This window comes from Penicillium hispanicum (genome assembly GCF_028827665.1).
Source record: "Penicillium hispanicum strain IBT 35686 chromosome Unknown utg000003l_segment0_segment0, whole genome shotgun sequence".
NCBI lineage: Eukaryota > Fungi > Ascomycota > Eurotiomycetes > Eurotiales > Aspergillaceae > Penicillium > Penicillium hispanicum.
The window spans coordinates 3,004,578-3,023,983 of NW_026623195.1; the positions used below are offsets into that span (position 1 = coordinate 3,004,578).

Here is a 19,406-nt window from a genome sequence, read left to right on the forward strand (position 1 = left end):
TGCGCATGATCGAGAGCCGAAAGAGACAAGACAAAACAGAGCCAAAGAGCTGGGAGCTCGGGCGAAAGTACTCGCAGACGCGGGAGGAAGAAAAAAAAATTGTGGGTGGAGCGCGGGTTATAAAGGCGGCTACGGGCGGCGCGAGACCCGACCCGCGCAGTTCGGCTTCGCGTCGCCGTTTCTCCACTCGTGGATTTCTCTTTCAGAGAATCCTTTGGATCTCTTCGCTGAGATAGGTTGCTTCTTGGTGCTCATGAAAATACTGCGTGAACATATGCATGTTTCGGTGCCTGCCTCTCCTAGCCGCACTTTGCTCGTCATGCAACGATCTCGAGATCAATAATGGCTTTGGATCAAGTCACTCAAGCATCTTGCCTAGTGGCTAGACTGGACGACTTTCTTTCTGAATGCTGAACGGGAGGCTATGGTTTCTTCTGGCGGTGGAAATAGTATTTGCAACTTCTGGGCTCGGCGATTGACCAACGCCGAGTGGAGCCTCTCGTCACCATAATATGCATGGTGGGCTTTTAGGCGGCAAGATGTTGATTTCTGCAGCGTCTTCTCAGGAAACCATCATATCAGCCTTCTGAATCAGTTGTTGATACCGTTATGGTACGTTGCGGTTGCCGCTTTGCAAGTGTGCATTTTATGGGAACCGAAACGTCTAATATATGGCGTGGATACATAGAGAGAGCTATGCGTTCCGATCAGCGAAATGGCGCTCAAGTTGTAAAGGCATTGTCATAGGAGCTCCGACCTCGTAAATAGGAAAACCAAAATAGAGGAACGAGACGACGAGGATGGAATCGAGGAACACAAGAAGACGAATGAACACCAGACCATTGGAGTAGTACCAATTCCTTCCAGGCTCGGGTTCAATTGGCTCATGGTCCCTAGGTAGCTGGCGACTTTGAACTCATCCAGACGTCATCATTGAGGTTGGACACCGATAGTCAAGACTTGGGTTCAGGAAAGGGCGTCAATTTGACGTAGGCCCTCTGAATGAGAAGAGATTCCGCGAATTTCTTCGCATCTTTCGAACAGGAGCTCCCTTACCACCATCTGATGAATTTGCAATCCACTTAGAATGACAAATTTCAAATTGAATACCGGAGCCGAAATTCCAGCCATTGGCTTTGGCACCTGGCAGGATGAGAATGTGCAAGAGGAATCGGTCCTGGAAGCGATCAAAGTCGGCTATAGGCACATTGACACTGCGCGAGTGTGAGTGAATATCTTAAATGCAGAATTCTTCCGAACTATAGCCAAAACAAGCTAATACTATCCACACATTACAGCTACGGCACCGAGAAGGCAGTAGGACAGGCGATCAAGAAAAGCGGCGTTCCACGCAAAGACCTCTTCATCACCACAAAACTGTGGAATAATAAGCACCACCCGGACGATGTGCTACCCGCACTCCAGCAATCCCTTGATGACCTAGACTTGGATTATGTGGACTTGTACTTGATACACTGGCCAGTGGCCTGGAAGCGCGGCGAGGACCTGTTCCCGAAACAAAACGGCGTTCCAATCCTGGAAGAGATCGACATCATCGACGTAGGCCCTAGTGACTCCTTCCCTTCATTGGTGCTATCCTACTAACCACACACTTGTCCAAAGACATACAAGGCAATGGAAAAACTGTTGCCAACCGGCAAGGTCAAAGCGATTGGCATCTCAAACTTCGACAAGGCGGAAATGGAGAGATTGCTGCGGAATACAACGGTCGTCCCCGCTGTCCATCAGATGGAATGTCACCCATGGCTGCAGCAGTATGAGTTCACTTCATGGCATAGGGCTATGGGGATTCATGTTACGCAGTACTCGCCATTTGGGAACCAGAACCTGTTTTATAGGGTGACAGCCGTGGCTACGAAGCTCATCGACGAGCCAATATTGGCAAGTGTGGGCAAGAAGCATGGCAAGACGGCTGCTCAGGTTGCTCTCGGTATGTATTTGAAGTCCGTCCGTTTCTGAACACAACATTCGCGTGGACAAAATCTAATATCCCTGGATCCTTTCTTATAGCATGGGGAATCACGCAGGGCCACTCTGTCCTTCCAAAGTCCAAGACCCCATCCCGAATCCAGTCGAACTTTGAATCGGATTTCAAGTTGAGCCCCGAGGAAATGCAAGAGATGCACACCATCAACAAGAGAATTCGGTTCAATGATAGTAGTAGGGAGTTTGGTAGAGATTTTTTTTACCAATCTTGAAGATAAGATGGGATAGTCTCGAGGATGCGTCGTCTAATTCTGTTCGAACTACATTGGGCTATTCTTAAATGAACCAGGAGATTAATGAACCAATAAGGATGAGAGAAAACGTGATTTGATTCGGAAGCTTTGATCCAAGCTACTCTATTCAACACCTCGGGAGAGTACCGACACAAGCGTTGAAGCTGCGACACAGGAGTGGACACTTTCGAAAACCTTCTATGAAAAGAAATAAGCTTCAGGCATGGTTTAGGCGCGATGGAGAGATTCTATGCTGCTGGTCAACTTCCCGGGAGAATTGAGAAACCGTGAAGGTGGAAAAGATTTTGGGAAAAGGAGCCTTGTATCGCAGTATCGGGGTCAGAAACATTTCCGTGATCCAAATACCAAAAGGCTATCTTGGAAATCTTTGTAGCTTCTCTGTAACTATAGATAATCAACTAACTCGTTATTAGTTAATTGTCTTCGCTCCTTGCCCCTAGGGCTCATGACGTCATGGCGGATTCGACGTTCAAGGGAGAATCATACAGGTTGTTAGGCGCCGACCTTTCTAAATAGGAGTCACCAATCAGCTGTCATGACCTCAGCTACAAAAGGCTTTGCTTTGGTCACTCCTGCTTCACGAGGGTTAGGTCTCGCCTTTGCTCAACAGCTGCTAGTACGAACACAACTCCCCGTCATTGCCACAGCTCGCAAGAACTGCAATGAAGTTCGGGAGCACCTTCTCTCTAGCAAGGGCATGCCGTCCAATGCAGAGGAGAGGCTGCGAATCCTCGAAGTTGACGTGACAGGTCAGTTCCTCCTATAGAGGAGCTCTCCAATGAGATGTATCTAACGTGACATCCGATAGATGAAGCCACAATATGTTCAATGGCAGAAACCATCCGTCGAGAACTGCCTGGTACTTCACTCCGGCTGGCGTTGACCATACCAGGTATCCTCCATGTTGAAAAGTCACCTGCACAGGTCGACGCCGAGAGTGCATTGCACAGCTTCAAGGTCAACGCCCTTGGTCCGCTGCTGCTCATGAAGCATCTTTCTCCACTGCTTCCAACCAAATCCGCCCCGGCATTTCCAACTACATCAGAGTCTTCCGCACCAAATGGCGATGAGTTGCACTTACCTTCACACGCCGTCTATGCCATGATGGCTGCTCGTGTGGGCTCGGTCTCTGACAACGCTTCCGGTGGTTGGTACTCCTACCGCGCGAGTAAGGCTTCTGTTTTCCAGCTGGCCAAGACCTTTGATTTGTACCTACGGAGGAGATCTGCGGACAAGGCGCTCGCAGTCGCTTTGCATCCTGGTACTGTGCGCACGGATTTTACGAAGGAGTTCTGGAAGGGGAGAGACTTGCTGGAGCCGTTAGAGTCCGCGGAGTACTTGTTAAACTTTCTGGCCCACTTACCACCTGGCTTTGAAGATGGGAGGGGAAGGTGCTGGGACTGGAAGGGCGAGGAGGTACTTCCTTGATGTGTGGCCCTGGAGAAGGTGTATACTATGTGACTTCCATATCAACATAAGAACTACCGCATAGATATACAGACTATAGTGTGACATAATGTTCTCACCTACAGTCATCTCACAGCTTGATTCACCGACCCAAGTATTGAGAATCAGTCGCATTAAGTAAGCATTTTCTTCTAGAATTGGGTGGTATCTAGGGATACTTGCAGCGTATATATCCGGGTACCCAGAGTATATGGGGCACTGGTCCTAGTGGTGTTGCCATTGCTTGCCAGAGAAAAGCCCACACGTGCTCAATCAGGAAAAGACAACATCCCCAACTGTCTTGACTGATGGGAGAGCTTGGTTTATAAGAACAGTCAAGTAAATGCGACACTCTCTGCGAGAGGCCATTGATATATTCGGAAGCGTCATAGAGTCGTGATTTTAACATTAGAGCTCTGCTCGAGCTACAGTGGCTGCACTCAGCGCCAGCCACCGACTCTCCCCTCATCCCATCTCGCTTTAGCCTCCTGTCTGGCAGCTAGCTTCGAAGCTTCCCCACGGACACGCCGCACCCAGTCAGTAATCTCCTTTTCAGTAGCCCGACCATGATGATCTTCATCGAGGAAGCTTTCCTCGACGGCGTGGCAAACCGCTTCCTGCTCCACGGTCGCAGCACTGAGTCGCTGGTACAGTGCCTTGGGTGACCACGGCGCCAGCGCCGCGTCCATCTCGGTCTGCTTCTTGCGCCACGAGACCTCTAGTGACTGGTGCTGAAGGAGCATGGTTTCCGTGGAGGTACGGAGCTCGGTGATGTGTTTTTGCATCTCGAGCAGCCGAGCAGCGAGCTCTTTGTTTATCTGGATGAGGGATTCAAGGTTCTGTTGGCGGGCGGTGTGGGAAGGGTGTTGATTTGAGAGCGCGGAGATGAGGCTTGGGTCTTTCAGAATGGTTTGTAGATCCACGGTGCTGCGGGAAGGGGGCTTCGTTAGCTATATTCTGTCTTGAAGGTCGGAGGGTTCTCGTACGATTTGTCCTTGACTATCTCCGGCAGCCAGCCCTCTTCTCCGGCCGGCGGTGCCGGGAGGGTCGCAGGGAGGGTATATGAGGTTTGCGCGCCTGGCTGTTGACTATCTGGCCGGTAACCTACTGGCGTTGGCTGATGGGGTGCTGGTATCGAAGACATGTTTTGAGGGGTTCCTCGTCGGCTCGCTTCATGGCTGCTGGGTTTGGGCGGGGGAGGAGGGGGCGTGTCGGGATTGATGGCTGCGTTCGCCATTGTAGGCGTCGAGTAGAAAGATGACTGGGTGGGATATGGCGACGCTGATTGAGACATGGTGAGGTGCAGAGGTGGTGTGGGGTTCGGAGGTTGGAAGTTGGAGACGCGGGATGCGGCTTAATCTTGGCCGCCGCGTGCCTTAATGATGGCGCTAGCGTTATCTACATAGATGCTCGGATCACTGACATTATGCACTTGAATATGCGGAAGAAGACTCGAGATAGTGGACGGAAATAGGGGATTCCAATAATTGAATTCATAACTTCATCTTAGTTACATCACGGAGACTCAATCCCTGAGCGCACGCCTGTCCACTTGGTGGTGGTAGAGGAATCACGCACATGGGTGGGCGTGCTATGTGCTACGTAGTACCCCATCTCGGCGTGTCGCCAACACCTCAAGGCCTTGAGGAAGACTCTTCTCTCAGAGGCAAGCCATTTGCACGAGATCAGAGGGTCTTTGAGCTGAGCCCGGCCACCTGAGCGACCCCACGACGGACTCCCCGATATATAGGTCGGGTATGGAGGCTTTTCCCGCCAACACTTGCGACATAACGAAGTCAGTTTATAGGTATATTTGGCAAACCGATTTCTTCTTTAATCAGTCCTCCTCCGTAGATCGCGATCCTCAGTCTCGATGTTGGAGCCCGCAATAGCATCCATAACCAACTCCCTCAGCTGATTTTGTGTCGCCTCGCTGTGGAAGTCCTCGCGAGCCGCGAGCTCGTCGATGCGGCGCTTGAACTCTGGATCCACTTCCGTCTCACCAGCACTAGCCTCTTGTTCCGACATGGTGCCAATGTTGACCTGCATATTGCCGGGAATGGGTGGTGGTGCGTTTAACGGGTCTGTAGATGGGTCCGCACTGGTCGGCGTAGGAGCTCCAAGCACTTCTCGGAGGTAGGCAGAGACCCGCGGAAATTCGTCGTCAGCTTCCATCTTCTCGTGGGCCTTGAACCCTTCATCGTTTGTCTTGTTATAGTCCACACCGAGCTCTTCAACGAGGCACCGAGCAATCTTTGGGTTCTCGGTCACGAACAGGCAGGTCTCGCCGTCCTCGTCGAGCAGATTGACATTCACATTGAATTCATTCACAAGGGCGCGGAGAAGGTCGGCGTGGCCATAGGATGCCGCGGCGTGAAGCAGAGAGTATCCATGTTCGTCCTGGCAGGAAGCGATCGCGGGATTGGAGCGCAGGAGATCCAGAAGCGCCGAGGGGTTGTCGCAGGCTAGCAGGTAGGGATTCGGTTGGGCCATGGTTGCGCCACAGCCACAGAGTGAGTCACGGAGCGAAGGTAAGGGATTTCGTAAAGGGCAAAGCCCGATGGTGAATCATTCGAGAAGGAAGCGGTTTGTGAGGCGGAGCCGCAGAGTTTCGGCGGGGAAAAATCGCGATAAGTCGGCGCCTTTCCTTTTCGGTTCCCCGCAGGGGTGACGCGCTGGAGTGACTCTTTCCTTTCAGCTTTCAGCTTGTTTCAGTCGACAAGAGGCGCTGGGCATCATTTCTTCTTAAGAAGGCGGCAGGGACGGAGTTCTGGAAAAACCACGCCCTCCGATTCTGTTCTTTGCTGTTGCACTTCTGCTTCTCTTTCTTCCCCACCTCGACTGCCCCTCCATTCATCCCACACGCTCGTACAATCCTCTATTTGCAATTGATCCTACACAGTGGAAGCCATGGCGTCGCAGGACCCTCACGTGGTCACCCAGCTTGTCAAAAGCCTGGAGGATGCGCGCAAAGCAACCAAGCCCCAGCAGAAGAAGTCCTTCACTTGCAAGAAGACGACGTTCACGGTTGCGGGCACCAACGACGTCACCGTCGACTCGTGGAAATTCCAGGACTGGGACTACAAGCGATCGGATCTTCCCACATATGCTCGTGGCCTATTCACAACCAGACGAAGGGACGGCATACCCGAGATCGCGGTGCGCGGATACGACAAGTTTTTCAACATCGACGAGACCAATGATACCCAGTGGAGGAACATCGAGAGCAATACGCGGGGTCCTTATGAGCTGAGTGTGAAGGAGAACGGCTGTATCATTTTTATCTCAGCCCTGGAGGACGACAAGCTGCTGGTATGCAGCAAGCATTCCACCGGCGTTCGCTCGGATGTCAACGTCAGCCATGCAGTAGCGGGTGAGCGTTGGGTGGAACAGCATGTCTCGGCAGTGGGAAAGACTTCCAAGGACCTTGCACGGACTCTACGTGCGATGAATGTCACGGCGGTGGGAGAGCTTTGCGACGACAACTTTGAGGAGCACGTCCTGGCCTACGATGAGGCAGCGGCGGGTATCTATCTCCACGGTCTCAACTACAACGTTCCTGAGTTTGCTACTATGTCGGGAGCAAAGGTGCATGAATTTGCCGATGCCTGGGGCTTCAAAAAGGCCAAATACGTAACATTTGATGACATCGATTCCGTGAAGAAGTTCCTCGAAGGATGTGCCGAAACAGGGACTTGGGATGGTCGTGAGACGGAAGGTTTCGTCATTCGATGCCAGATCAGCCGGGGTGGCCAAGGTCCTTACCGGGACTGGTTCTTCAAGTACAAGTTTGAAGAGCCGTATTTGATGTATCGCCAGTGGCGCGAATGTACTAAAGCGGTCATTTCTGGGAAGCTTCCCAAGATCAGGAAGCACGAGAAGATTACCGAGGAATACCTTCAGTTTGCGCGGAAGAGATTCATCCAAGATCGCAAGCTCGCAATAGCATACAACCATAACCATGGCATTATCTCTCTTCGAGAAGAGTTCCTGAAAGAGCGCGGCTTGAAGGGCTCGGAGATCATCGCCATGGAGGCTGAGAATGAAACCAAGAGCAAGGGCACAGAGACGACACGCCACGTCGTGCTTGTGCCGATTGCTTCTCTTGGATGCGGAAAAACCACCGTGGCTCTGGCTCTCGTTCATCTCTTCGGATGGGGCCATGTTCAGAACGACAATATTCCCAAGCAGAAGAACAAGCCCAAGAGGTTTGCCTTTGAGATCACCACGACCATGCAATCCCACCCTGTTGTGATCGCAGACCGCAACAGCCATCAGCGGCGGGAGCGCGAGCAACTGATGGATGATATCTACCCAGTGATCCCCGACACACAGTTCGTCGCCCTCCATTATGTTCACGAGCCCAAGCCTGAGCTACTCCCTGCTATCAAGGAAGTGACTCGGAAGCGTGTTCTGGAGCGTGGTGACAACCATCAAACCATCCGTGCCGGCAGTAACAGTGCAGGCGAAACAATCGGCATTATGGACGGCTTCTTGAAGCGGTTCGAGGGGATCGACCTCAACCGGTCTCCAGACGCAAGCTTCGACCATGTCATAGATCTGGATGTATGTGCCTCGTCTCGCGAGAACCTCGAGACCGTCGTGGCCGCTCTACACGCGGCATACCCTCGCCTGGTGCCCAACATACCCTCCGCAGAAGACCTCGATGCCGCCATCCAAGCCTCGATGCACGAGTACCATGTCGACCTGGACTTGAGTGGCGGATACAAGAAACCAAAAAATGCGGGTGCCTCCCCTCAGCTGTCCAGCGACAAGCTCACCCCAGCCTTCCTCGCCAACAAAATCGAGTACTTTTGCATCAACGTGCCCACGGCCGAAATCACATCCACCCTCCACTCCCTCTTCACCTCCTCCACACCTCCCGAAACAGCACGTTTCTACCACCAACTCGTGAAATCGCGCCGCGTCCAGCCCGCCTTCCACGTTACCCTCATCCACCGGGCCTCCCAGGAGGACCAGGCCGATATCTGGTCCCGCTACAAAACCCAGTATATCGACACGCTAACCGCCAACCCGGTCCCGAACCCGGCCGCCAACCCGCCCGTCCTCGGCCCCGCGCGCGTCCGTCTCGAGCGGCTTATCTGGGACGCTCGCGTCATGGCCTTCGTAGTCCGCATCCTCCCCGCCGACGAGTCTTCCTCCACCGAAGACGACTCCGGTTTCCCCTGCGCCAACGATATCCCCCATATCACGGTCGGCACGGCCTCGCCGGATATCAAGCCGAAGGAGAGCAACGACCTCCTGCAGCGGTGGTTGGAGGTTGGCTCGGGCGGGACCACGGGGATCTTCGAGGCGGAGGTTCCGGGCGTGAAGGTCGTGAACGGGTCTCTCGGGCTTGCTATGTCGAGGGGCAAGTATTGAGCCAGATCTGATGGGAAGAGCGTGTGTGTTGCTGGCTGTGCGCTTGTCTCTTGGTGCTGGTGGATCCACTACATCGTTGGTAGAAGTTATGTTTACTAGATCGCACGGCGTCTCACGGGCTGTGTCCACAATAAAAGCAAGTCTTAGGGAATCGTGTACCGGGGATATTACATGTCTGTAGACGTCGACGGTTTTGTTAATGTCAGGCTTTTGTGGTAGAACTGGTACAGTAGGTCGTAGACGGGGTATCTAGCAGAATCTCCGGGAGCATACGAGGCCTTACACAGGAACTCTTTATGTCGGTGTGGAATCGATTCGAGTCCACGCGTAGCCGGGGACAGGGTATAATCCATTATCTAACGCTGTAGGGCAAGAAGAGGCACAAAGTACAAGAGAGTAAATAACAAGCGCACCAAACGCATGTATGTTCGCCGCGGAATCCGCTACATATACAGGAAGCAGAAGCAGCTGCACCGTGCCTTCAGAGGGACTATACGACCTGTTCAAGTACAGGGAATACGAAAAGGGAAGACGTAGACTGCGTCGGTATGTATACCTAAGTGACATTCTCCTTCTATGGGTGATACTGCGGACGACGTTGCGGCGCTGGCTAGCCGGTCATCCATGCTGACACGCGCGAAGCGCCGAAGCGGCCCATGTACTGCAGACCCGTGCTGCCCATGGGGAAGTAGCTGACGAGGTACCAAAGTAGGGCGGCGAGTTGGAAGATGGAGGAGATGAGGGTGAGGAAGAGGTTTTGGAGCTGCAGCGAAGCTGTTAGCGGAGAGATCCATGGGCAATAGCCAGTGGAGAGAGAAAGGCAGGTAGAGGCTGAAGAGACGGGAAAGAAGCACAGGACACGCAGGGATAAACAGGGACAGTGAGACGTGGGACGTGGACCGAGACAGCTTGGAACTCTGTGTTTGTGATACCAGACGAGGCAGTCGGATGAAGGGTTGCCCCCAGGGCTCCAGCGGTGGTGTCTTGCTCTGGTACTCTAGCACCAAGACAAAAGTGGCGTTCCGTGGTTGCACGAGGGCCGATGAGTACAGGGTGATATTGATGATACCGGACCCCGCCCCCTCCTATAGCGCGTTGTGTCTCTTATCTGTTTTGGGAGTGCTTGGTATGCGCAAGCGTGACACCGACAGTGACCGTAACAGAACTTAGATTGGGCATGTTGCACCGCACGATAGAGCGTAAGAATGCAAGATTCCCCCTTTTCCCGACAGGGCGGTGCACTTTGGAGCAGGGCGAGGTGCCACGGCGAATGGGAGGGTGTAAAGCGTGAGGGCGATCAACGCCGAAGAAAAAAAAATGACTTACCCCGATGGCGAAGTAGAGCGTTAGCGCGATGGAGCCGAAGTAGGCCGCCGTGAAGGGCAGCCGTGGTCCCGAGACCAGGTGCTTGACGTACGACCACGGTCCCATGAGAACGGCCCATGATAGCAAAAACAGGACGGAGCCGACAGACCACCTACACAGGAACAAAGAGAAATCGTTAGCATGGAGTTGGTCCTAACAAGACTACCTTGCTTTGGAGGATCCTTGGCATGAGGTGTAGGAGACGGTTCTGCGACAGGGCGAATCAGAGAGCCGACGAGGGCATGGACTCGCACATGCCCCGAGCCCTAGCTCGCCCATGACCCAGATATGCCCGCACGGAGTCTGAATGGTCGGTGAAGAGCAGAGCCCGAGAAAGAGCTGAAGAGCAGCTGGGGGCAAGTGTGGTGGAGGTGGGTGGAGGGTAGAGGGTTCGGGGAGGCAAAAACATGCAAAGCCAAGGCAGATGATAACGCTAAGGGTAAGGCAACTTACAAGACAGCGAATTTGCGGGGCTTGAGCGTGAGGACGGGGAAGAGGAAAAAACAGATCAGGAAACAGACGACCGCGCCCAGATTGCAGGCACCGAAGATGAGCATCCGATCCCATCGGCTCACTATCCACGATTTCCGTTAGCGCGCTTCGCGACCTTACTGTCGGATTGCAACCTCATCGAGAGGCATGGCGGTGATGAATACCTCCCGGCGCAGGAACCACAGGGCCATCACTTTGGTCGAAATAGAACAAAGAGCAGGACGGAGGGATTGCCACATCGGAGGGTCATGGGAAGATGGAAAAGGCGGTGGTCACTTACAGGCAAAGAACCCTTCGTCCTCCTCTCGACGAGTGGCTGCCGGTAATGGTGCGCCTGGGGCTTCATTGTGAGTGGGAAGTTGGACATAACCTCCCTGGCCGAATGGATTGAACGACTGCAGCCGCGAGAAGAAGGGGGTGTCGGAGGAGGCAGTTGTGCGGACGGGGAAATCCGGGTCTCTACGAGACCAGCCGAGCGAGTTGACAGAGTCGCGAAACGAGTTGTTCGCCATGGCGAGATGCTGCTGGTTCTGGTTTCCACAGGCAAAAGGATCGGGCAGCCGATATCCCAATTGAACGGAGGAGCGGAATGGGAACGTGCACGATTGCGTCTGCAGACAAGGACCGTGGTCTAGGAAGAACAGACCCGGGAAGACGTCTGCAGGGACTATGCAGGATGGAGTGCAGATGATCTGCGCCGAATGATGGGCTGATGCCGAAGGATTGGCTCGAGCAGAGCAGATCAAGCCCGCGAAGGAGCAGATGACAGCCGCAGCGAAGGCAGGTTCGGCTCCCCACCACTAGAAGATAAGGCCGACGCTCTCGTCGCAAGCACCGATACAATAGAGCGCAGGATCAGCCACTTCGAGCCCTACACGATCCCTACGACCGCTCCGGATTGGCACAGCAGCGAGGCTGGTGACAATGAGCGAGGTGATCGAAAACCTTATGGGCGACCCACCCGATCACCAAGTGGATTCGTTTGAGGGGAGGATATTCTCGGACGAGAATGGCACCAACACCGCCGACGTCGAGAAGCAGCGGGGTCGTGGGAGGAGAAGGGGCAAGTATTCCGACGCGGCACAGGCGGATCGAGGCGGAGCGTACGACGTCAACGGACCCGTCGGGATCAGCAAGCGGAGGGACGTTGAACCTTGGGGGCACGATCCAACCGAGAAAGGGACGATCCCGACTTGCACTGTGGTGATTGGGCGTGGAAGCGCTGGGCTATGGGCGAGGGTCGAGGGTCGAGGGGGGGGGGGGAAGAGGCGGATGACGAGACAGCGTGAAGCTACCGATGCGACTAGCCCGGATCGGCGCTGGGAACGAGAGCTGTCAGATGATGCCGGACCGAGCGTGTTGGAGTCGAGTCTCAGATTCTCGGGGTCCGCATACTTTTGAGATGAGCGAAGGGTGTGGTTGGAGGAGGGTGAAAGGTGGAAGGGTGGAAGGGTGGAAGCAGCGCAGGCTAACCTCGATCGGCGGACACGGACCACCACGTTACTGTCGATTTGTACATACTGGCCTCCGCTCGTTCCTCCGTGCTATTTAGCCCATGGGTGGATTATCGCGAATGATGTAGATGATGATTATTGATCAGTCGATGGACTCTGGATAGACCGTCTCGTCGCGGCATGCCCGACTTGGTGTTCCCGTCCTCGACCTCCAGTATATCCCGGGCCAATCCCGAGGGCCTAGGGATATTGAACGCACACTATACGTAGTATTGATTGTTGGACACATAGTTGGACACTATCGATGATGCTGTACCAAATATCCTGCGGGGACACCACAAGGTGGACCCATCGTTCGATCCAACGGCTGCAGAAATGCATCTTATCGCGGCTCCAGCGTAGTCGTATCGGAAACACTCCTGGACCGCGAGTGAGCGAGGTTGCATACTACCTGCTCCGTGCGTCTGTCTTTTTCTTTGTTTCGTTTCTCCCCTTCGCACCTCTTTAACCTGTGGTTACCCGCTCTTGCACGACTACTCTCGAGTTGTTCCGATAGTCGGAGACTGGGCCTTGGGTAACATCTCCCCTCACTGGCCGCTAGTTAGGCCACTAGCCGCATGCTAGTCTCTGAATATGGTTTTCCATCTCTTGATTTGATTTGATCTGATTTTCGTTGCTTGTTTCCCGCCGATTCGGGATTTGGGATTCTGCAGTCATTCCTCCGTAGTATGCCCGACTCGCATGAAGTCCGGCATGGACTGCAGCTCGACGTCATTTGAGGGCTCGCACGTCCACAGAGAAAGTATACTGCTGGAGGCGTTGCGCCCACCATCGCGCGATGCAGAGTGACGGTTTCAGCGCCTAGCCTGTTCTCCCTTGCATCAACCATGGATGCTCGGCGACGCTCTCCGAACCTTGACGGGACGGGACGTGTAAGAGATCCACGGTGCTTCAACTCCCTTCTCTCCCAGCCTATCATGCACAATGGATGTTAGTCCAGCACGGCGCTGCGCCCATCCCTGTGTTCCTCGTCGCAACCTCCCTCAGCTCGACACCCTCACCCAAACCCACCTTGTTGGGTGGCTGAGTCACATTCCGTGGAGGCGCGCATGGAATCTTTGCCAATGTGGCTCAGTCTCTAGCCAGCAGGAAACCGGTTCGATGGTGAGCCCGGCTTCTGCACAGGCCGAAGGTGTGAAGCATCCCGCCTGACGATTGGCCGCTCGTCCCCGACACATTCCAACCCCTCCAACCGTGTCGCCGCCACATTCAGATCAGGGTGCCTCGCGCGTGTCGGCGACCCTCCGCAGCTACGTCTGCTCGTCTCCGGTACTTGTCCCACCTCCCGCTCAACTCGTGGATGCGCTGGAGCCTTGTATGCGAGACGGGTCACGGACCACGTCCTGCTGCGGCCTCACTAGTTCACTCACTCACAGGGGGCCGATGATGAAAATCATCACGGTCCAAGCTCCCGTCGTCGATCATCGCCCCCAAACGATGATCGCCACCGAGCACCTCGCTGCACGACATTTTCAGATTTGCAGGTGCAGGTGCAGGCGCATCCGCATCCACATCCGCAGACGCACACCCGGCGCACTGATCTCGCTGGTAGCGTTGAGACGGCTTTCGGCACGGGCGAAGGAAATGCGCATGGAGGATGTTGACGTCCGAGGGTTCCCCAGATCTGATTTGCATTCTGTTGGTTCCCTGATTTCACGCCTGGTTGGCACGGGGTTCGGCCAGTATTCTCCGGATGCTAGATTCGCCTCGCCGCGAGTTCCCATCCTGCGCGCACGCGCCGATCCGCACCATCTCCGGCCTCCGTTGCACTCGTCGGCCATCTAGTGTGGCTGGATGAGTGGTAAGTGACGCTGTTATCGACTTCTGCATGCCTGTCGGAGATCGCCCGTCCTATCCCATCCACATGGTCTTATTGGGGGATCTCAACCTTGGAGGCACCCTGCTTCTCTCCCCTCCTTCAGCTCTCGGGGACACTTATGCACTGCTGCATATCTGTCCGCTTCTGATCGATTAGGGTTTCCTTCAGCGCCGGGCTTGGCTTCTCTGGCATGTCGGTAATCTGTAACCCATGGCCATCTGATACATTCTTCCGGTCTGTGCATCCAACCGGGGGCCAGTGGGTGTCTCGTATTGTCCAGGTTGGGTTCTGTTGATGCTCTATTTATGATTTCCCATTTTCTATCCGAGTCATGACTTGGACACAGGTGACAAACACGGGCATCATGGGGGGCGCCGTTTACTCCATCCGTCTGTATCACCCCCCCCCCTTCGTCCCGGTTTCTGTATTTATCTTTCGCACCTTCACCCTTCACGGCATGCCAAATCAGGGCAGTGATGAGGATGGGAGATCCTCCTTAGATCACCTATCCGCTACGTGAATCATCATCGAGGTTGGGTCGTCTAGCGTTGCCACCCTTCGTCCATCCCCCCCCACCCTCCATCATCTACATTGTCACTCTGCCCACCCTCCCTGATCCCAAGAAACCCAGAGAATACCCTGACTGGGGATATTGTAAAATAATCAAAAGGAAAAAAAGGGAAATAGGAAAAAGAAAAAAAAAGTAAAGCCCACACCCCCTAAAATCGATCGAGCCCACCCGATGCCGAAGCCCGGCAAGCCTCATCGATTCCCACCGATCGACGGGCTGCATGACCGATGTTGTAATATATCAAATGAGAGATGCAGGAGGGGCTCGAGTTCTTAAAGTCTCCATCTCCTCGTTTCGCATCCTGCAAGTGCTTTTCCCTTCTGCACCCTCGCTGCTGCGTTGTCACTTCATCACTGGCTTCCTTCGACACTGGCTCTTCCTGCCGCGCCTCATGATTCGCACAGTTGGCTCCAGTGGATCGACTAGACTTTCACCCTTACTATCGCGTTGCCGCAGGTACGGATGAGATTCCCTTTGCCTTGTTGCCCTTGTCCTTTCTGGGGGTTGGTGTTGCTTCTGCCTCGGTGTGGTCGTTACTGCTGCTGTTCCTTGTCGTTCCTGCATCTCTGCTGCCTGGGGTAATCTGCCCTGTAGGCCACGTGTGGATGGGGGCTCTGCGGGTGTTGACGTGGTGTCTCTGCCTTGTCTTGCACCTCTCTGCTATCTTGATGTTGTGGTGGCGTGGTTGTTGAACACTGCTGAGAGGTATATTTTAGCGTCCACGCTGGGCCTTAGGGCCAGAACCGAAGAATCGAAGACATATCGTGTCCGTGTCAGCACAACCATCGTAAGTGTCTTCTCTTCTTGCACATCCCAGGATTACGTGGGCGGCTTCGTGTTTACCATCCGAGCGAGGCCAAGGCGCTCTCGCTCACCGCCCTCCACCGCTTCTTTTCTCCCCCGCTCTCCAGACTTGATCCATTACTGCGCCTGTCTCTGCCTCTCTATGCCTTGCCTGTTCCCTATCGACAGCGGAAGGGATTTCTGGAGAGGCCTGGTGTCCTCCGTCTGACCACTGCTCGATTGCTGGCCCAGCTCGGTCTGGATTTCCCATTGCCCATTGCACATTGCCCACATCCCATTCCCTCTTCCCATTCTCCCCCGCGCTTATCGTGCGCTTGGCGCTTGGCTCCCTTTTTTCCTTTTTGCCCCCCTCTTTCTGACAAGCCACGTCGCCCTGCATTTCTCCCTTCGGTTGAATAGCTTTGGCTCATCGAGTCTTTGTCTTTAGTGCGCGGTCTCAGATTTTTTATTTCTTGTTTGCGATTGTCTGGAGCCTTGGTCCACTCGGCTCGGATCCCGATCTGCAATCCCCGGACAATTTGTCTCCCGAGACCGTCGACTCATCCATCCCACATCTTTTCGACCCGAACGCCTTTTTTCTCTCGCGTGCCCTTTGACAGCTCTGCGGCTCTGCGCGCACGCCTTGCGACCGCAAACGTCTTACGGTCAGACAGAAACTGTGGCTACTAAGGTACATGACTTCCTGACCTTCCTCGCTGGGGCTCCCCACGGGGTGAAATTGGTTGCCTGTTGTTATCATCCAGATGCAAGAGCTCGACTCCATTTGCCCACGCATCTCCCCTTCCACATCTTCCTCCCCTGCACCCCAGTGGATACGTTCGAGGCTAACGAGACTTGTGGCAACAGATTTCCCCAGATATCTTCGGTCACATATCTCCATTGATCGTCATCACATTGACGATTGCCTGAACTTTGGCCATCATTGTCTCTTAGAGAGGGTCAGTAAACCGGCGCGACGACTTCTCTCCCTCCTCGCGGACCCCACATTTACCCCACAAGCCTCCTTTAAACCTTCACCCGTTAGTCTCGGCAATGGCGGAAGCAAGTCTCTTCATCAAACACGAATCTGACGATCACAGCAATCCTTTCCTGATGTCTCACTCCGGTTACTCCATGGGGAACCAGTTTGGGAACCCCAATGAGGGGGTGGACCCGTCCGACTTGACCATGCAGCAGGGCGGCTTCATGCCCTACTCTTTTGGATCCCAGCAGAACATGTCCTCCAGCTTCAACCTCGGCAACTCCGGCATTGATACCGACGAACTCCTGGACCTGGAGATCAGCGGCCCGAACGGAGTCTCGCGCGATAACATGAATTACATGCAGGACCAGTCGGGTGGCATCGCCATGAGCCACCAGAGTCAGATGTCCCATCTCTACTCAAATACCCCTGATAACGCCCCGATGGCGAGCCCTTTCGTCCAGAACAGCTTCAACTATGAGCAGTACCGCATGAATCAACAGACCCCACACATCCAAGGTGCCAGCTCCTTTGACCAGAACTACCTGAATGCCAAGTCTCGTCCAAGCCTGCAGGCCATCGATCGGACTTCGTCGGATGCGCGGAGCCCTATGACCCCGAAGACACCCGCGCTGGGATCTCTGACTCTAGGCACTCCGGAATCTGGCAGTTTCCCCGGTCAGCCCATTCGGGCCGGTGGGTTGCAGCACCGCCACCAGAAGACTCTCTCCAATCAATGGGACGGAACACCCGGAAGTGCACACTCATATGTAGAATCCCCGATTTCCTCCCCTGGACACCCCTCACATCATGCGGGGATTTCCGAGATTATCAAATCGGGCAAGCATGCCTCGCTACCAGCCAAGGTGGACAACCACATGTCTGGACCGACTCCAGACTTGGAATCCCAAGAAGCAAAGCGTCGACGACGCCGCGCATCACACAACTTGGTTGAGCGGCGCCGCCGGGATAATATCAACGAACGCATCCAGGATCTTTCCCACCTCGTCCCGCAGCACCGACTTGAGGATGACAAGGTGCGGAAGCAACTTGTCAACAATAGTGCTATGTCCATGGCTGGCGCGGGCGGCAACGCTGCCACTTCTCTCCTTGCCGGTGGGAACGGACGCCGGGCCACTCCTGGCAACATCACCATGGGTCTTCCTATTGAGGAGAAGGAGAAAGGCCCCAACAAGGGCGATATTCTGAACGGTGCGGTCAGCTGGATGCGCGATCTCATGTGGGCCTTGCACGTCAAGTACCAGCAAGAAGCCGAGCTCGCCGAGATGATTAGCAACCTTGGTGGCACCTGGCCTTTTGAGCCCACCGAGGAGGAAAAGCGCATGCGCAGTGAAATCGTCGATGCCTTGGAGAGGAACGATCCCAGCTCTTTCAGCTACTCGCGAGGTCCTGGCAGCGGCCTCCGCGTACCCAAGCACACCAACATGGCTGGCGACGCTGTTCCCGGTGGCAGCGACGGTCTGACTCCCCCCAACTTGAGCCCGTCCTTCCACAGTGGTGCAAGCAGTGTCAACGGAGTTCCGGGCCAGCCACAGTTCTGGAATAGCGCTGGGCATGCCGCCTTGAGCTTCAAGGAAGAGGATGAGTACGGGATGGAGATGAGTTGAGTGCGCTGCACCGACCCGTCTCTTGTCGCCCGCATGGTGAGATGACATGTTGCATACACGGCGTCTAATGGGAGGCCCGAATCAGTCGGCGTACCAGGAGTGAGAAACGTACTCTGGAGGAGTACTTTGTTTTTACGACTTTGGCTTTTGTTTCGCCTTGCATCTGCTTTTCTGCTCTTCCGTTCTTTTCTCATTATGTCAATCCTACTTTTCTTTCCCTTCTGTTGGGCGAAATGGGCGAGGGCTGCTTCTTGGAGGATCTTCGAGGATAAAGTGCCCAGCTTATAGAATGTTCGCTCCGCCTCTTGTCCCTTTCACCTGATGAACATTTTTCTGGTCTGCGGGTTCTTTTCTTTTCTTTCTTGTCTTTTTGCGGCTTGTTTTATTCGACCGTTCTGGGCCTTTTTCATTTCGGATTGATTCTTGTGGTTTTACTATTCTTATGATCTATTCCATCGATACCCTGTGCTTTTTCTCATCCAACGTTGTTTACATTACACAATTCGAGTTTTCCTTAACGATCTGCGCAGTTGATATACGCTGTTACTGCCCGTGCTCAATCTGAATTGATTTTCAATGTGATTCTGATCCTTTCCCTGCTTGATTGACTTGGAGATTCGATTGTTGGAAGATAGGACCCTGGCTCGTCGCCATGCACCCTGTCTAGATTCTGTGGATGCGTGAGTCTGGTCCTGCCTTTGCCGTCCCTAATATGACCCCTTATTTTCCCTTGAGACACTCCATCTAGCAGTTCTTGAGCTCCTTTTCTTGCCTGCGTAGGGAGTAATTTATTGGCCCTGTCATGTCCTCTACTACGCCCTTTCTGTAGGCACCCTGCCAACCATTCGTAGCGAGAAGGCAGAGACTATCCTACAAGAAATCCCACTTTCAAACGTCTAATGGTTGGCGAGGATTGTCACTTCATGATAGCAACTCTGGGTCTTGCCCGTCGTTTGTTATCAACCCCTCCGAGAGGGCACGACTGAATCCATCGGGAGCGTATCTCTTCCCCCTCAAACCATCTTCGCCACACTCTTGCTAGTTTCCTGCCATCTGTACCTGGTAATCGTCAATCCATCGGCAAGGACGTGTTATACCAGAATCCCCACACCTGCAGATTGGCCTTGAATGACACAATCACCATACCCCATGGCGTGTACCCA

General features: G+C 54.1%; 9 protein-coding genes across 9 annotated transcripts; 6 read left to right on the forward strand and 3 right to left on the reverse strand.

Annotated features, from left to right (window-relative positions):
* Positions 1-1,087: 1,087 nt before the first annotated feature.
* On the forward strand, positions 1,088-2,219 carry N7459_003561 (aldo/keto reductase; the record flags this gene model as incomplete). Its single annotated transcript, XM_056942745.1, has 4 exons — positions 1,088-1,224; positions 1,299-1,560; positions 1,624-1,951; positions 2,032-2,219. 4 exons carry the CDS (start codon positions 1,088-1,090, stop codon positions 2,217-2,219), a joined length of 915 nt encoding a protein of 304 aa, XP_056802628.1.
* Positions 2,220-2,796: 577 nt separating this feature from the next.
* Positions 2,797-3,689, forward strand: N7459_003562 (uncharacterized protein; the record flags this gene model as incomplete). Its single annotated transcript, XM_056942746.1, has 2 exons — positions 2,797-3,010; positions 3,070-3,689. 2 exons carry the CDS (start codon positions 2,797-2,799, stop codon positions 3,687-3,689), a joined length of 834 nt encoding a protein of 277 aa, XP_056802629.1.
* A 458-nt stretch (positions 3,690-4,147) lies between these two features.
* On the reverse strand, positions 4,148-5,001 carry N7459_003563 (vacuolar protein sorting family 37 protein; the record flags this gene model as incomplete). The annotated part of the gene is made up of 2 exons (XM_056942747.1): positions 4,148-4,634; positions 4,694-5,001. The coding sequence occupies 2 exons, from the start codon at positions 4,999-5,001 to the stop codon at positions 4,148-4,150; spliced, it is 795 nt and encodes a 264-aa protein (XP_056802630.1).
* A 539-nt stretch (positions 5,002-5,540) lies between these two features.
* On the reverse strand, positions 5,541-6,200 carry N7459_003564 (ankyrin repeat protein; the record flags this gene model as incomplete). Its single annotated transcript, XM_056942748.1, has 1 exon — positions 5,541-6,200. One exon carries the CDS (start codon positions 6,198-6,200, stop codon positions 5,541-5,543), a length of 660 nt encoding a protein of 219 aa, XP_056802631.1.
* A 417-nt stretch (positions 6,201-6,617) lies between these two features.
* On the forward strand, positions 6,618-9,089 carry N7459_003565 (tRNA ligase; the record flags this gene model as incomplete). Its single annotated transcript, XM_056942749.1, has 1 exon — positions 6,618-9,089. One exon carries the CDS (start codon positions 6,618-6,620, stop codon positions 9,087-9,089), a length of 2,472 nt encoding a protein of 823 aa, XP_056802632.1.
* Positions 9,090-9,699: 610 nt separating this feature from the next.
* N7459_003566 (putative Golgi traffic protein SFT2) lies at positions 9,700-11,458 on the reverse strand (the record flags this gene model as incomplete). The annotated part of the gene is made up of 4 exons (XM_056942750.1): positions 9,700-9,852; positions 10,416-10,566; positions 10,908-11,028; positions 11,227-11,458. The coding sequence occupies 4 exons, from the start codon at positions 11,456-11,458 to the stop codon at positions 9,700-9,702; spliced, it is 657 nt and encodes a 218-aa protein (XP_056802633.1).
* Positions 11,459-11,870: 412 nt separating this feature from the next.
* N7459_003567 (uncharacterized protein) lies at positions 11,871-12,347 on the forward strand (the record flags this gene model as incomplete). The annotated part of the gene is made up of 1 exon (XM_056942751.1): positions 11,871-12,347. One exon carries the CDS (start codon positions 11,871-11,873, stop codon positions 12,345-12,347), a length of 477 nt encoding a protein of 158 aa, XP_056802634.1.
* Positions 12,348-13,287: 940 nt separating this feature from the next.
* On the forward strand, positions 13,288-14,245 carry N7459_003568 (uncharacterized protein; the record flags this gene model as incomplete). The annotated part of the gene is made up of 3 exons (XM_056942752.1): positions 13,288-13,332; positions 13,543-13,775; positions 13,837-14,245. The coding sequence occupies 3 exons, from the start codon at positions 13,288-13,290 to the stop codon at positions 14,243-14,245; spliced, it is 687 nt and encodes a 228-aa protein (XP_056802635.1).
* A 2,441-nt stretch (positions 14,246-16,686) lies between these two features.
* On the forward strand, positions 16,687-18,243 carry N7459_003569 (basic helix-loop-helix domain-containing protein; the record flags this gene model as incomplete). The annotated part of the gene is made up of 1 exon (XM_056942753.1): positions 16,687-18,243. One exon carries the CDS (start codon positions 16,687-16,689, stop codon positions 18,241-18,243), a length of 1,557 nt encoding a protein of 518 aa, XP_056802636.1.
* Positions 18,244-19,406: the final 1,163 nt, after the last annotated feature.